Raw genomic sequence first — 16,015 nt, forward strand, 5'->3', positions numbered from 1 at the left:
CAGTCATGCTTTTATCAGGATCTGGATATTCTGAGGTTGGGTTTTGATTTAACATGATTCAGTTAAGTATTATGCCTTTATATTTTTCCTCTTTTGCTATTTTCTTTAAGAAATATATCTACTTTTTTGAATTGTGACTCTTTAGCAACATTGTTTAGCCTCTAACACTTAAGGTATAATTTGGTATGTCAAAACATCATCTTATTTTCCTTTTTAAAAGAATACTTGCTACCAGTTTAAATAGTAAAAAACTGTTCCTAGGTCTTCTACAATTTTTTTTTCAATAGCTTTGAAGAAAAAACTATCTTTCAGAATACATGGCTACTTACTACTCTAAAAAATATTTTCCTGTTTGTAATTATTTTCTTAATTAACTCAAACATCTCTGAGTGCCTTTATGTCTTCTTGGGACAAATTGTTCATGTATAAAACCACAGAGATTAATAAGCTGCTAATATAAATGCCTGACAATTCTGAGACTGTTTACCAAGGACTATTAAAGTTCTCTAAAATCACTGTTTATGTAAAATACATATAACCTAAAGCATAAATTTGTGAGCTTTTTTATTAACTAAAAATTACATGCCAAACTTCAGAAATACCTAATACTTACGTGTCTTGGGCTTGGGCAGGATAATTCAAGATACATTTTTATAATTGGGGAGAAATAGTAACTATTGAAAAAGAGATAGAGTTCCTGTCATGTTTTTCCCATCGGCAAAGACATTAACACACAAACTCTAGCAAGGGAATTACAAAATGAACTGATATTTTACCCATTTTTTTTTTTTTTACTAGAGAGCTAAAACATGTTAGCTATGACTTCGCTGCAGAGGAATAATTTCTTATCTTTCAGCTCAAACCATCTGACTGTCATATTCTCTCTCATTGCCAGAGCTAGCATCTCCTCATTTGTTCCTGTGAAGCATTCTCAGGATAATTTATTATGTTCTTAGTCTACTGCCAAAATGTGGCATTTCTGCCTCCACATCATTGCTGAATCTGTCCCATTAGAAATTCTCTGCAATTGTAGTGGTTTATTCTCACTTTAAAGTCATAATTTTTTAATCAACCTCTGCCTGTTTACGCCAAAATAGTAAGTTCCTTAGCTACCTTTTACAGAGAAGTTGATATTTGAGCAAAGATTTAAAGAAAACGAGGGAGTTAGCATGGAGATATGTGGGTTAAGTGTGCTCCAGGAAGAGGAAACAGCCAATGCTGAGGTGTAGGGTGGGCTACTCCAGGCCTGGTCCGGGAAGAGCAACACAGCCAGTACCATTGTGCTGGAGGGAAAGGCAGAGAGCAGCGGAGGCTGAGGTCAAAGAGGTAAACAGCGGCAGGTCATATAAGACTATGTAGGCTATTATTCAAGTTTCTTTATTATTGGTCTGGATTCCTTTCTACCTCCTCGGAGGAAAATGAGAGGTAAAGACAGAGATTTAGAAACAGAGAGACAAAAAGATAAAAACATATATATATATGGCTATACATTTATATATGTGTATGTGCTTGCGAGAAGTTGCTTTAAGTAGAATCATATCAAAATCCAATAAATTCTTAATGTGCTATTATGGAAATGGATACAACAGACATGGTCCAACCCTTGAAAGGATTACAATAAAAATATGATTATAGCAATAAACAGAAAGAATGTTATAAGGCATGAAAATCCATCATTAATAGTATAGGGAAGAACTACACTCCATATGTTAAGGAAAGAAAAATGTCTGGAAAGTATTCATGTATGCAAAATAACTACATGCCAGGGACTGTACCAGGTGCTGAAATACAGGCATGAACTTTAAATCTAGTGGGGGGTGGTAGAAAATTTTTTTAAAAATTTGTGTAAGAAATAAAGAAAACAAAAATCATATGGTATATATAAAGTGATAAACTCTATACCAAAAAATTACCAGGGTGAGAGCAATTAGGGTAGGCAGCAATTTAAACAGGTGAGTTTCACTGAGGTGATATTTCAGCAAAGACATGAAGGAAGTGGGGAAGTTGTCATATAGATAATGGAAAGAGTGAGTTTCAGGCAAAGGAAACAGCCAGTGTAAAGGCTTTAAGATGTGAGTGTGCCTGGCCTGTTCAAGAATAATAAAGAGCCCAGTGTTCCTGGAAAACTGCACGAGGAGAAAAGATTAGGTGCGTAGATTATGTAGACCTTTTAGGTCTTTAGGTCTGACTCTGAATGAAATGGGGAGCTACTGCAGGTTTTGAGCAGGAGTGATACTAGCTGACGTGAGTTTAAGAGATTCTTGGCTGTTGTATTGAAAATAAACTAGGAGGCCAAGAGTAAAAAACAGACTTTTTAGAAGGCTAGCAATAATTTAATACTCAATGGTGGTGACTCAGGCCAGGGTGGTAACAATGAAAGTGGCACAAAATGGTTGGGTCTGGATATGCTTTAAAGGTAAGACCTACAGGATTCCATGATGAATTGAACATGAGATGTGAGAGATAGAGGAAGTCAAGAATAATTTTAAGATTTTCATAAATTGCTGAAGATACCATGGAAAACTGGTAGTTCCTCAAAAGTTAAACATCAAATTACCATATGATCTAGCAATTTCACTCCTCTGTATATAGCCAAAATACTGAAAACAGGAACTCAGATACTTTTACATTGTGTTCATAGCAGCATTATTTACATTAGCTAAGAGGTAAAACAGCTCAAATGCCTGTCAACAGACGAATGGTTAACAAAATGTCATATATACATACAATGGGATATTATTCAGCCATAAAAAGAAATAAAACTCTGACACATGCCATAACCTGGATGGACCCTAAAAACATTATGCTAAGTAAAATAAGCCAGGCACAAAAAGACAAATAACATATGATTCCACTCATTTAAAACACCTGGAATAGGCAAATTCCTAGAGACAGAAAGTAGGATAGAGGTTACTGAGGGCGGGTAGTGAAGAAAGAATGGGAAGTTATTATTTAATGGACACAGAGTTTTAGTTTGGGATGATGAAAAAGTTATTGAAATGGATAATGATGATGATTGCATAACATTGTGAATGTATTTAATGCCACTGAATTGGATATTTAATAATTATGTAAATGATAAGCTTATGTTGATATACATTTTACCACAATAAAAAAGAATTATCACAATAAAAAAATAAATAGCAACCAGAAAAACACAAGCACAAATTCTTTATTTAAATACTGAGAAAGGAGGCAGATGAAAAAAGCATTAAAAAAAAGCAATGTTAACCAAGAAAATTGATAAAAATTCAAATAAGTAATTCTCACTGCCTCAAAGAAATTACAGAAAACATGTCCTCTCTCATAAAGCCAAGGAAAAAGGTAATAGAGATGAAAGAAAAGATAAGAAAAACAGAGAAAGAGATAAGATAGCCCTGAGAAAGCTGGGGAAATGGGGAGAAAAAAGAAAGAAACGCATTAGAGAAGTTAAAGGAATACTAGAATCAACTTAAGCAGAATAAAACACAACTGAGAATAGTGCAAAGTTCATGGAATACAGGCTTAAAGGAAACACACAAACAAAATAGAAAAGGACAAACATATACAAATAACTAGGAATATTAGAGGAACAGAAGAAAAAATCCAATTTATACATAATTGATGTTCCTGAAAAAAGACAAAAAATTAAAAATATAATTTTTAAAAATTCCAGGGACAAAAGAGCTGTTACATCCATGTATTGAAAAAATACATGAACCAAGAAAAACAAAGGTATATAATAACAAATTCCAAGGTAATTCCGAGTTTAGTTATTTAATTGCAAGACCAAAGAATGTCATTGACATCCAGGCAGAAATATCAACTCATTCATAAGTGAGAGAAATCAGGCTATTTCAAAAGCTGGAAATATTCAGACAATGAATACAAAGTTAAGAGCAATAGGAAGTGTGTCTTAAAATATTTATAGCCAGGGAAGTTAGTCTTCATATATTAGGACAATTGGTAGAGATTCTCAAGCATATAAGAATTCATGAACAATAGACCTTATTCCTTTACAAAACACCTGTTAATGAAAACCAAGGGACAAATCAAAATGAGAGCTGAGGAATGAAGAAGCCATGATACTAGCATTAGTGGAAAACATTAAATCTATTAAATATAAAATTATGGTTGAACAACTATGTGAATTATAGTTTCAAAATCGCATGCTATATAATACTATAAACATTAACAATTCAAAAATTATTAACTAATAAAAATCAAAGTGGGAGGAAAGGGCAAAAGAAACTGTACTTGAGTTTGATTTCTTAGCTGACATAGCTGAAGTCAAATGATAACTGTCTTAAGATGAAACACATAGCTAAATAAAAAAAATTAAGCCAACTTTGTAAACATTTTATAATCTTTATTAACTTTAGAAAGGTCTTTTAGAACTAATAATGCTTCTTGTAAAGACTCATTTATCTAGAAAATAAGTAACAACTTCCTTTTCAGTTCAGCTTTTTGGTGAAAATAATGATTATAATTAATATTTTTATTAAAAATTTCATAATCCTATCTGTATCTCAATTTAAACCATCTATTTTCTATTTCAATATATACATATACAAATTCATAAATGATCAAATGTATACAATGATTATTTCTGGATGATGATCTTTTATCTTTGGTCCTCTTTTACCTTTTTCTTTGTGTTTTTCTATTTTGTTTTAGTTTATAAATATGTAATTATTATATTTCACAAAAATAACAAAATATTTTTAAAGAGGCATGTAGTCTAATTGGTGTTTATTTTAGCAAAGGTAAAAACACTTTCTTTTCAATGAAAAACTAAAGCCAGAGGTCCAATTTTCAAGTCTTCACAGTTCTTACAGTTTATTAAAACACTTTTAGCCCTCTGTGTCCCCTCTGGAGACATGTCTGTTCATGCTCTTTTCCTATTTTTTTTCCTTTTTTCCTCTTTTGTAATTGTATTTTTCTGCTACCATTTATTCCACTTATGACCTCTTCCACCTCCACCCATCCACCTCACCTCCAAAATCACCAGACAGTTGTCCCTATCCATGAGTCCTTTTTACTCTTTGCTAGATCCCTCCACCCCCTAAACCTGTCCCCCACCCAGAGCTGTCAGCCTGCTCTCTATGAATCTGTCTTTATTTTGTTTGTTAGTTCAGTTTGTTCATTAGGTTCCACATATGAGTGAAATTATATGGTATTTGCCTTTCTCTGACTGGCTTATTGCATTTAGCATAATGTTCTTCAGATCCACCCATGCTGTCACAAAGGGTAAATTTTTCTTCTTTTTTACTTTGCCCACTTTTTAATTGGATTGTTTGGAGGGGGGTTGAGGTTAAATTTATAAATTCTTCATAAATTTTGGATATTACCCCTTATCAGATATATCTTGGATAATATGTTCTCCCATTCACTGGGTTGTCTTTCTTTTGTTGATGGTTTTCTTTGATGTGAAAAAATATTACAGTTTGACATAGACCCACTGATCTATTTTTTCTTTTATTTCCCTAGTCTGAGGAGATATATCAGAAAAAAATATTGCCATGAAAAGTATCCAATATTTTACAACCAATGTTTTTCTTCTAGGCGTTTTATGGTTTCGAGTCTTAAGTCTTTATTCTGTTTTGAGTTTATTCTTGTTTATAGTGTAAGAAAGTGGTCTGGTTTCATTTTTTGCATGTATCTGGTTCTATTTTCCTAACGCCATTTATTGAAAAGACTATCTTTACCCAACTGTATGTTCTGCCTCCTTTGTTAAATATTAATTCACCATAAAGGCACAGGTTTATTTCTGGGCTCCCTATTCTGTTCCATTGATATATAGGTCTGTTTTTATGCCAATACCATGCTGTTTTGGTTACTATGGCCTTGTAGTATAGTTTGAGTTCAGGTAGCATGATTCCTCCAAGCTTATTCCTCTTTCTCAAGATTTCTGTAGCTATTTTTGTGGTTTCATATACATTTTTGGAATATTTGTTCTAGTTCTATGAAATATGCCATTGGTAACTTGATAGGAATTGAACTAAATCTGTAGCTTGCTTTGGGTAGTATGAACATTTTAATGATATTAATTCTTTCTATGCATGAACATGGTATATGTTTCCACTTATTTGTATTGTCTTCAGTTTTTTTCTTTAGTGTGTTATAATTTTCCAAGTACAGGTGTTTTTATATCCTTGGTTATATTTATCCCTAGTTATTTTTTTTTATGCAGTTGTAAATGGGATTGTTTTTGTACTTCCTCTTTCTGATAGTTTATTTCCAGTGTATAAAAATACAACTGGTTTTGGATACTTATTTTGTATCCTGTTGTTTTACTGAATTTATTTATAAGCACTAGAAGTTTTTTGGTGGAATCTTTAGGGTTCTCTCTATATAATGATATGCCATCTACAAATAATAACAGTTTTACCTCTTTCTTTCCATTGTGGATGCCTTTCTTCTTTTTGTCTGATTTCTGTGGCTAGGACTTCCAGTAATATGTTGAATAAGAATGGTGAAAGCAGACATCCCTGTCTTGTTTCTGAGCTTAAGGGAAACACTTTTAGTTTTTGCCCATTGAGTATGATGTTCGCTGTGGGTTTGTGACATATGACCTTTATAACTTTTAGGTATGTGCCCTGTATACCCACTTTGCTGAGAATTTTTTTCATAAATGGGTTTACCAAATGTTTTTTATGCATCTATTTGTATGACCATTGATTTTTTAACCTTCATTCTGTTTATGTGGTATATCACATTTATTGATTTGCAGATATTGTACCAATCTTGCATCCCCAGAATAGACATTTCTCCGAAGAGGACATATATATGACCAACAGACACATGAAAAGATGTTCAATATCACTAATCATCAGAGAAATGTAAATTAAAACCACAATGAACTATCACCTCACACCTGTCAGAATGGCTACCATCAATAAGTCAACAAACAAATGTTGGTGAGGATGCAGAGAAAAAGAAACCCTTGTGCACTGATGGTGGGAATGAAGATTGATGCATTCACTGTGACATATGGATTTTCCTCACAAAATTAAAAATGAAACATATGACCCAGTGATTCCATTTCTGGGAATATTTCCAAAGAAGCCCAAAACACCAATTCAAAAGAATATATATAACCTTTTGTCAATTGCAGCATTATTTACAACAGCCAAAATTTGCAACTAGCCCAAGTGCCCATAAGCAGGTAAGTGAATTAGAAAGCTGTGGTACATTTACACAATGGGATGCTACTTGGACATAAAAAAGAAGGAAATTTTACCCTTTGCAATAGCAGGAATGGACCTGGAGAGTATTATGCTAAGTGAAATAAGCCAGTTAGAGAAAGACAAGTACCATATGATTTCACTTATATGTGGAATCTAATGAACACAATAAACTAACAAAATAGAAATATTCATAGATACAGAGAACAGAATGACAGCTGTCAGAGGGGAGGGAGGTTGAGGGGCTGGGTGAAAAGGTTAGAGGATTAAGCAAACAAAACAAAACAAAACAAAACCAAAATCCATAGACAGACAGTGGTATGGTGATTACCAGAGATAAAGGGGGATGAGGGAGGTAGAAGAGGGAAAAAGAGAGATAAATGGTGATGGAAGGAGACTTGACTTTGGGTGGTAAATACAATAGGATATACAGGTGATGTATTATAAAATTGTAAACCCAAAATCTACATAATTTTATTACCCAATGTCACCCCAATAAATTAAATAAAAATTTAAAAAATTCTTTTAGCTAAAGAAGATTAACAGTTAATCCCTGACACATCACTGATCCAAGACCCTTACCCAAATACCCTAGAACATGCATACTAGATAGCTTCTGAGCCTTACCTGTATACAACCATTCCCACTAACAATCAGACTTCTCTTTACTGGGTTGATAGGGAAGAGGGGCACAGAAACAAGTGGATAAATGGAACTGCAAAGACTTCCAGGATATTTACAACCATTTCTTTTATTCTTCTAACCTACCCTATCAAAGAGAACAAAATGCCTGGTCCTCATACTCTTCAAACTTCCTTGAATAAATGGATCTAGTTCTTTGATGTCTTTTGATCTCAATATTTTAGCCAAAATTCATGAAATCCTCTAGCAATTTGGGGATTAAGTGTCTTCTATTCCTGTACTCTCTCAGGTGTCTTGGCATGAAATGACTACCATTTTCTTGATGATACTTTTAATACATAAGTATTGAACTTTCCTTCTAACTTTTTCTCTCTTTTGCTCTGGTATCAATCCACATAGACCTAATGACACCAAGTAGATAAGCCTAAGGAAGGAATCTTAGACTTGAGGAGAAATCTCCTTACGAATATTCCTAGAATACTTAAGTCTGAGAAACATGGCCTAGTTGTAAATTTGGGACCTTTCTTCCCTATGTTTGTCACAAAGATGTGAGTCTTTCCCAGAAATGAATTTTCCCCTTAAAAGAAACAGGGCTCTTTGGAGAAAAGGCTGATTTCAGGGTTGGAATGGAAAAAGTATAATCTGTCATACTAGAAAGCAGGAAGTACTCAAGGAATGAGGGGCTTCTACTGGGTTAATTTGAGAATCAAAATCAATAATAATACTAATGGATTAAAACCTTGGCTGATTTAGATATATTCTTATGTGCTCTCTCCCCACTTTTAACTCTTTCCTGTATTTCTTTCCCTTTAAGCTCTAGGCATAAGAGCAATATGCTCTTGTTTTTCCTCTGCCTCTGGATGATGCATGTGTTCTATATTGGAATAAAAAAATCTGCCTTTTAGCTTTAGGCTTTGAGATGATCATAGAAAAAGTAGTCTCTTAATTGACTTGGGTTCTCTGCCATTGAAACAAACCTGTTAATGGTCTAATGGGGTTATTTATTTGGTTGAAACATAAAATTGCCATTTTTGTAGATAAAACTGTTGAATATCATATGGTTCCACAACATGGTCCAGCCAACCTTACAGGAGATTTATATTGGAACTTAGGAGCTAAACCTCAAGATATTTTAAATTATCTGTGCCATTTATTCCCTTGGAGACTTAATGAGGAAGGGTGACTGACCATGGGCCTCCTGACTACACTGCATAATGCTCTCTGAATCTCACATCTATGCCATCTATCAGAAGTACTGTCAAACAAATACCATATGATCTTACCTATAAGTGGAACCTAATCAGCAAAGCAAGCAGGCAAGGAAAATATGGCTAGCAACACTGAAAGAAAGAAGAAACTAACAGGGATGGGAAGGAGGGAGGGAGGGAGGAAGCAGAGAGGGGAAGTTGAAGGGTCAGATCAAGGAACAGGTATGAATAACACAAGGATGAAGCCAGGAAGGACTGAGGGGGTAGGGAGGGGCAGGAGAAAATGGTGGCAGGTAAAGGGAGACAAATATATTTGAAAAATAAAATAAAATAAAATAAAAAAATTTAAAAAAGAAAGTATTGCCATAGAGTGAAGAGTGAAAGCAGTGCTAGGCCAGGAATCGAGAGACTAGATTCTATTCTCGGAGTTCTCGTTACCTAGCGAGAAAAGTTGGGTGAGTTACAATTTCCCGTAGCCTCTCTTTCTTCATTTGCAAAACAGAGGTTGAATAAAGACTGAGTTGTGTCTGATGTTCCTTCCAATTCTAGTATTTTGAAGTTCTGTTTTCTAGAACCTGAAGAGGTGGGAGTTGGGACAAGTTCTATACATACCTAACTATATTTACATATATAGTGGTGTCCTTTTCAGAGACACATCAACTAACCAAATAGATAACCAACTTTAAAGGAAAAATATACTGTATTAGCTGAAACCCTTGGTCAAGTCAAGTGAAAAACAAAATTCTAGACTCTGTATTACTTAATATGTTTTACTAATCCATACAATGTTATTTCTGTATACTTTAACAAGAAAAATATAGTTGATTTTTAAAGTTCTTTTTACTCTTTTATAAACTGTATGACGGTTTTAAATGATTGTTGAGACTAATCATTTGTTCACAAATGTATGGACTTCAAATCATGAATCTCTTGAGAATCTGTAAGAAAATGTTTTAAGTCCTTCGGCTCTGTGCTATCCAATTATAACAATGCTAAATTTAGTGAGATTTTGGTTTGTCCTCATCTGCACAAGGATGATAATCTCTAATTTGGACTTTTCAATAAAAGCATTGTTATGAAATTGTCAGTAGTCTAATATTGTTTAGAAAAGGCAAAAATAACTTTAATTCTTGCAAATCTGAAGAACAATATGCAGCCTCAAAAGAAGAAGAGGCTTGTTGCATAACAACTCAGCAAAACAGTGACTATACCCACAGCCTCCTTCCATGGAGTTACCCAGCCCTAAAAATAATTCTACTTTATTCAAGCACACTTTTTTCTAAAACAGCAACCCTCAGTAAAAATTTCATGAGCAATTTGGTATAGGTCACACCAAGGACAGAGAAAATAGATAAAATATTTAACAAATTAGAAATATACAGGTCACTTTCACACCATTAAATAATTAGAACTTTTGATTATATTAGGTTTATTTAATCACCTTTATCACTTAATACAGAGATCCTCCTCGTAGCACAAAGTCAAGCCAAAAGTTATAAACTTCATTTCTGTAAAACCTAAGGAAGCCAGTGAGCTCTGGTCCAGTAACCAAGTTACTCTTCTTGTCAGGAATGCTTTATGCGCATACACCCATACACGTCACATATACACACCCTATGTAGACTGACTTTCCTATCAGTTTCTGAGGCGTCATCAACTCATCCTCTCACTTAAAATAAAATTGCTTTCCAGACTCAATCAATAGTATATCTTAACCTCCTTTCTCCCCGTGTATCTTATGCCACTTTCAAATCTTTATTAATTTGGCCCTTTCTGTACTTCAGTGCATAGACATTAATCTTATGTGAAAGCAAGGTACACAGTAAGAATTTGAGAGCTACATATTAATATCACAAGCAGTTACAGGAAGAATTCATGTTGTGAAAGATGAAATAGAAAGCTAGTTAAGCATTAAGTCAACACGATAAGGTATCCTAATGTTTCTGGTGGACAGAATTTTTTTGGTAAGTCTTTTCTGATTCTTCTTTCCCCTTCCAGACATATTACAATTATCAAGCATAAATGCTGTCTTTATATTCCTTTTAAGTTTCCATTTTTCTCTGTATGTGATATCATCATAGATACAGGTATGTCAGATATATTTCAAAACTGGATCCCAGTCAATGAAAAAGGGTCTCTAATAATTGCCTTGGGCAGTCAGTAGCCTAATATTTACTAATTTTTGAAATGTCCTTCTTTTCTAGAGTACTTCTTCCATGTAAGGGGCTTTAACATTCTTCTACAGACTTTAGACACATGTTCATTATAATGACCACTTAATCTGAATGAATAGAAATCATAAATTAAAAAAACCCAAACTTTAAACCTGAAAATAACATTAAAAAGTGTTTTTATTGACTAGCTGAAAACTCTGTGTAATAATATAAGTAAGGACCACATTCTTAGTCTTTCACAATCAAGTTCTTACCCACTTCTACAGGGTAAAAGCCATTAGTTTCAGGCATAGTTCTAAGTTTATCCAGCACCCCATTCATTACTCCACTGCGTATCTTCTAGGCTTCGGCTGTCACCATGGCAGATCTGCAGTGCTGCAGATGCAGCAGCGAGCAAAATGGAAACAGGCCTTTGCTTTCACAGAACTACAGTCTGTGCAGAAGAATGACATTGATCAAATATTTGCCCTTTGGAATATATAGTTACAAACTGAGATAAAGGTTGTTAAGAAAAAGAGCACGATTCCATGAGAAGTTATTATGAGGAATTTGACTCAGGTTGGCGGGGAGGGGTCAAGAAAAACTTTCCTGAAAAAGTGATACTTAAGTAAAATTCTAAAAGATGATTAGATATTAATTAAGCAAAGCAGTTAGTGAGAAGGGGTAAAGAAAAGTAAGAGAAAGACTTCAAAACTAAGGGAAAGGCATGTGAAAAGTTCCCAAGACAAAAGGCATATTAATTTCCTGTTGGTGCTGTAACATATTACTGCAAATATAGTGGCTAAAATAATACATGTTTATTATCATATAATTCTGGAGGTCAGAAGTCTGAAATGGACCATGGAGTTAAAATGACAGTGTTCCTTTTAAAGGCTTACGGAGGACTCTGTTTCCTTGCCTTGTCCTGCTTCTACAGGCTGCCTCATTCCTTGGCTTTTGGCTTCCTTCATGCATCTTCAAAGCCAGCATTAGCCAGCTCAATTTTTTCACGAAGCTATCTTTTTGGTTCTCTTTCTTCTGCTTTTCTGTTTTCCTTAGGACCCTGCAGTCAATCCAGATAGTCCAGGATAATCTCTACATCGTAAAATCCTTAGTTAATTACATTTGCAAAGTCCCATTTAGCATGTAAGGTACCTTATTTACAGGTTCCGAGGATTAGAACTGTGGACCTCTTTAAGGAGTCATTATTATGGTCACCATAAAAGACATCATATTTCATTTAATAATTGAAAAAAGGTCAGGGTGCTGAGTGCATAAAGGGAGGGGAAAAGTGGTATTAGATGAGGCTGGAGAGGTGGGCAAAGACCACATTATTTATAACCATCCCACCTGGTTTTGGGGACTGGAACCTGGCTGACAGGCAAGAGGGCCCCAAGGCTGGAGCTGAGCAAGGAGGCCTTGGGAAAATAGGCCACTGATGATACAAAACCTGTCCCCCAGGCAGGGGCGCAGCCCCTGCCTCCCTCACATCACCCTGCTTGGCCCCGGAAGATGACTGGTTAGTCAATGACAGGTAAGATCCCTAGATGCCAGGGGTAACCTGAGATAGGCACAATCGCATCGGGGCCACCAGGGGAGGAGTTGGGGGACATGGAGAAGGGGCAAAAGACCTTCACCCCTTGGCTTTGTCATGGGCAGAGTCCTCATCCTAACTGAAAGAAGTCTCCTCATCTCTTCGCTGCTTTGCTTCCCCTGCCTGACTCAAGCTTGAAACAATGCTAGAGGCAGGTACAGCCGTAAAGTGGATCAGGCAGTTCCTGGTGACAATTAGGGCTGGGAAAGGAATGCATTAAATCCTATGAAACCTGCTTTGCTAAGAATGCCCTGGAGTTAATGAGTACCGGTGTTTGGGGTCTGATCATAGGATGAGCTTATTTTCCCAGGTTTTAGGGCAGAAGGTGCGTCATTCTGTTTATCAGACCCTGACTCGGAAAGACTCTTGCAATCCCTTTACTGTTATCCTTAAACCATCTCTCCTTCCTTTAATCATTACTATTTAACATTGATTGATGAGCTTTACACACATGCTTTGTATCCCTATACAGCTAAACTCAATAAAAGCCCAAGGAGAAAGGTGCTCTGGGCTCTCCTCCTCTGAGAGATTAGCCAGCCTTTCCTCCCCAAGCAAACCTTGCCTTGGGCATTTCCATTTCATCCTCCATGCTGGGGGATACCGTGGGAGGGAGCTCCCCGTTCAGTAATCATGTCAAAAGTTTTGATCTTTATTCTGAGAACACTGGGATGCTATAAAGGGGCGACAGATTAGATTTGATATTTTAAAATATCTTTCTGGCCACTGGGTAAAAAAAAAATGCATTTTCAAATAGCAGAAGGTCACGAAAAAGATGATGGTGGCCCCAAAAAGGGATGATTAACTAACATCATTTCAGATCCTACACTTTCTAAATGGGTGATTCTATGACTTTGGTTAAATATCTGCCTGGTAGCTCTATGGAGGAGATTAAATGTTATGATGCACAACATGATACTTATACAGGAACAGTACAAGGCCTACAAGATAGTCTTTGTATTATTATATTGTTTCTATTATCACTATGCATAACTCTATGCTAGCAAATAAGAACACTTACATAATATGATTTGATAAACAAGTAAAAACTGATTATACCTAAGTAAATTTCTATTTTAAGGAGAAATAAAGAAATGTAATTCAAGAAGTATAAAACCAGAATAGATTAAGAACGCTTCTAAACATTGAGCGAAGGAAGAGAACTTGAGAATGAGGTAATGGGGAGTACAGGATCCAAATCATGTTGGGCTTTTGAGGCTATTCTATGAATTTTGGCTTTTGCTGTAAATAAAATGTGGAAACTTTTGAGGGTTTGAGGAGCGCAATAGTCTAACTTTGGTGTTAAAACTGGCTGATATTTTGAAAATAGACAGATTGTAGGGATACACATGGAGGAGGGGAATTATGTTTTATTCCCTAGACTTGGTAGGTGTCTCTCCTAAGTGCCTCCACAACATCTTGCCCTTGCTACAGGCTTAGCTTTTGTCACATTGTATTATAATTTCCTGCAAGTATTCTTCTCCCTCTTTAAATTCTAAGCTTCTTGAAAGAAGAAATTAAGTTTATCTTTTCACACTGTATTTCCAGAAATTAGTAGTGCTTGACATACAATAACTGCTGAATACAAACTGGTTGCATTAAATTAGCACAATCAGTACTTATCTCCTGGTTACAGACCTGTTACTAGTGTGAAAGAGAGTCTACTGTGATTACCTATGCCACTAGTACTACACATACATTTATTTTATTATGTTTATTTTTCTACATAATCATTTGAATATTTTCCAGCATTAACTAGTTGGTGTGTTTCATGATTTAAGAAGAAAGAAGATATTCTGTTTTTTGTTTTGTAAACTAATCAAAACAAAGTATCTTTGTTTTAAATATCAGATTGGTTATATACACATAAATAACCAAGCATGGCTTCCATATCATTTAAGCATTTAACTCTCCTCACAAATTTGGGAAAAAAAGTATAATTAGTTCCATTTTACAAGAGGAAACCACAGTTTAGAAATGCTAAGTAATTATCTGAGATTACCCAAAAGGTAAGAGACAGGGTTTAAATATCTGTAAAGTCCTTGTTTATCTAGCTATATAAAAATGGATATAGATATGTAAACAACATAAAATAAATGGATATTTTAAAAATGTAAATATGTTCCTTACCGGAAAGTATAGAAGCAGAGACCCAAAAAGGATTGTTTCCAACAGGATAAGGCCCGATGCCCTGATGCTCTAAAAAACAAAATGAAAATGTCATTGTTAAGCTTAGATTTCTAGGCATGGAAGAAATTATGCTATTGTTACAATGCCTCAACAAGTAGCACAACATTCTATGAGGGAAAATAAATGAAAATTGGCTCATATTTAGACAGGAGAACTTAACTAAAACACACACAAAGACTGACCACAAGGTGATGGCAAACTATTGGCAGTGCCTTCATGGAATTTTATTCTCTAAAATTTGAATCATTGAACAGATTAAGCATCTGACAACTCTATCTAGAACATCCTTTCAGTCCAACCAGTTCACAGACACAGAAGATTTTGCCTGTATTTCTAATACATCAGTTATAAGTGTATATTGAATTTTATCCTTAAGCCATTTCACAAATACCTGCATAATGGTTTGAATGGATAAAACAAACATATGTACAAGGTCTTGTCATCTCAGTGATAAAATATAGTCCCCAAACTCACTAACAGAGCTCCACTATGTAAATAATAGAAATCACATTAAATAACTGAGGAATCATGCTTAAATTATTCTCAACTCAAAATTCAAAAGAATATGTTGATTTTAAAATAAATTTCCTGAACATTTAAGCTTGCTAATACATTTTGTTAGACTCAAAATAAAATGCTTAGAGCTGTGGCAAGAAATAAAAACAAAAAAACAAAGAATCAATTTTATATTCTAATAATCAATTTTGTTTTGATTAGTTTAAATTTCAGTATAGGGTAAATATGCTGATCAAGAATACAAACAAAAATAGGTCATTTAAGAGACCCTGTGTTTTCACTAAATACAACATAAAATATATATACCAATTATACCTGGTGCAAATATGGTATCTTAATAGGAAAATAATTTGAAGTAGTTGCAATTGGTTTTTCAACAGCGAAAGAAGCAGAAAAGCCAAACCACAAGAGTCCATTACTTAGAAAGAAATATCAGCTAACTGGATAGCCAGAGAAAGAAAATTTTATTCCTCTTCCAAAATCCTCGTAGGACATTGTTAGAAACACGGGAAATGTTTTATGTAATCCCTGAAAAGAACTCAGGGCTTT

General features: G+C 34.7%; 1 protein-coding gene across 1 annotated transcript in view; it reads right to left on the reverse strand.

Moving 5' to 3' along the window:
• GPR158 (G protein-coupled receptor 158) overlaps window positions 1-16,015 on the reverse strand; it is a 353,177-nt gene that overhangs the window by 92,176 nt on the left and 244,986 nt on the right. Inside the window, exon 5 of the mRNA XM_054592528.1 lies at window positions 14,891-14,959. Within this exon, the coding sequence (XP_054448503.1) occupies window positions 14,891-14,959 (69 nt within the window). The remainder of the gene's footprint in view (window positions 1-14,890; window positions 14,960-16,015) is intronic.

This window comes from Pteronotus mesoamericanus, unplaced genomic scaffold (assembly GCF_021234165.1).
Source record: "Pteronotus mesoamericanus isolate MK-2021 breed Mesoamerican mustached bat unplaced genomic scaffold, CSHL_Meso_final contig_130, whole genome shotgun sequence".
Lineage (NCBI taxonomy): Eukaryota > Metazoa > Chordata > Mammalia > Chiroptera > Mormoopidae > Pteronotus > Pteronotus mesoamericanus.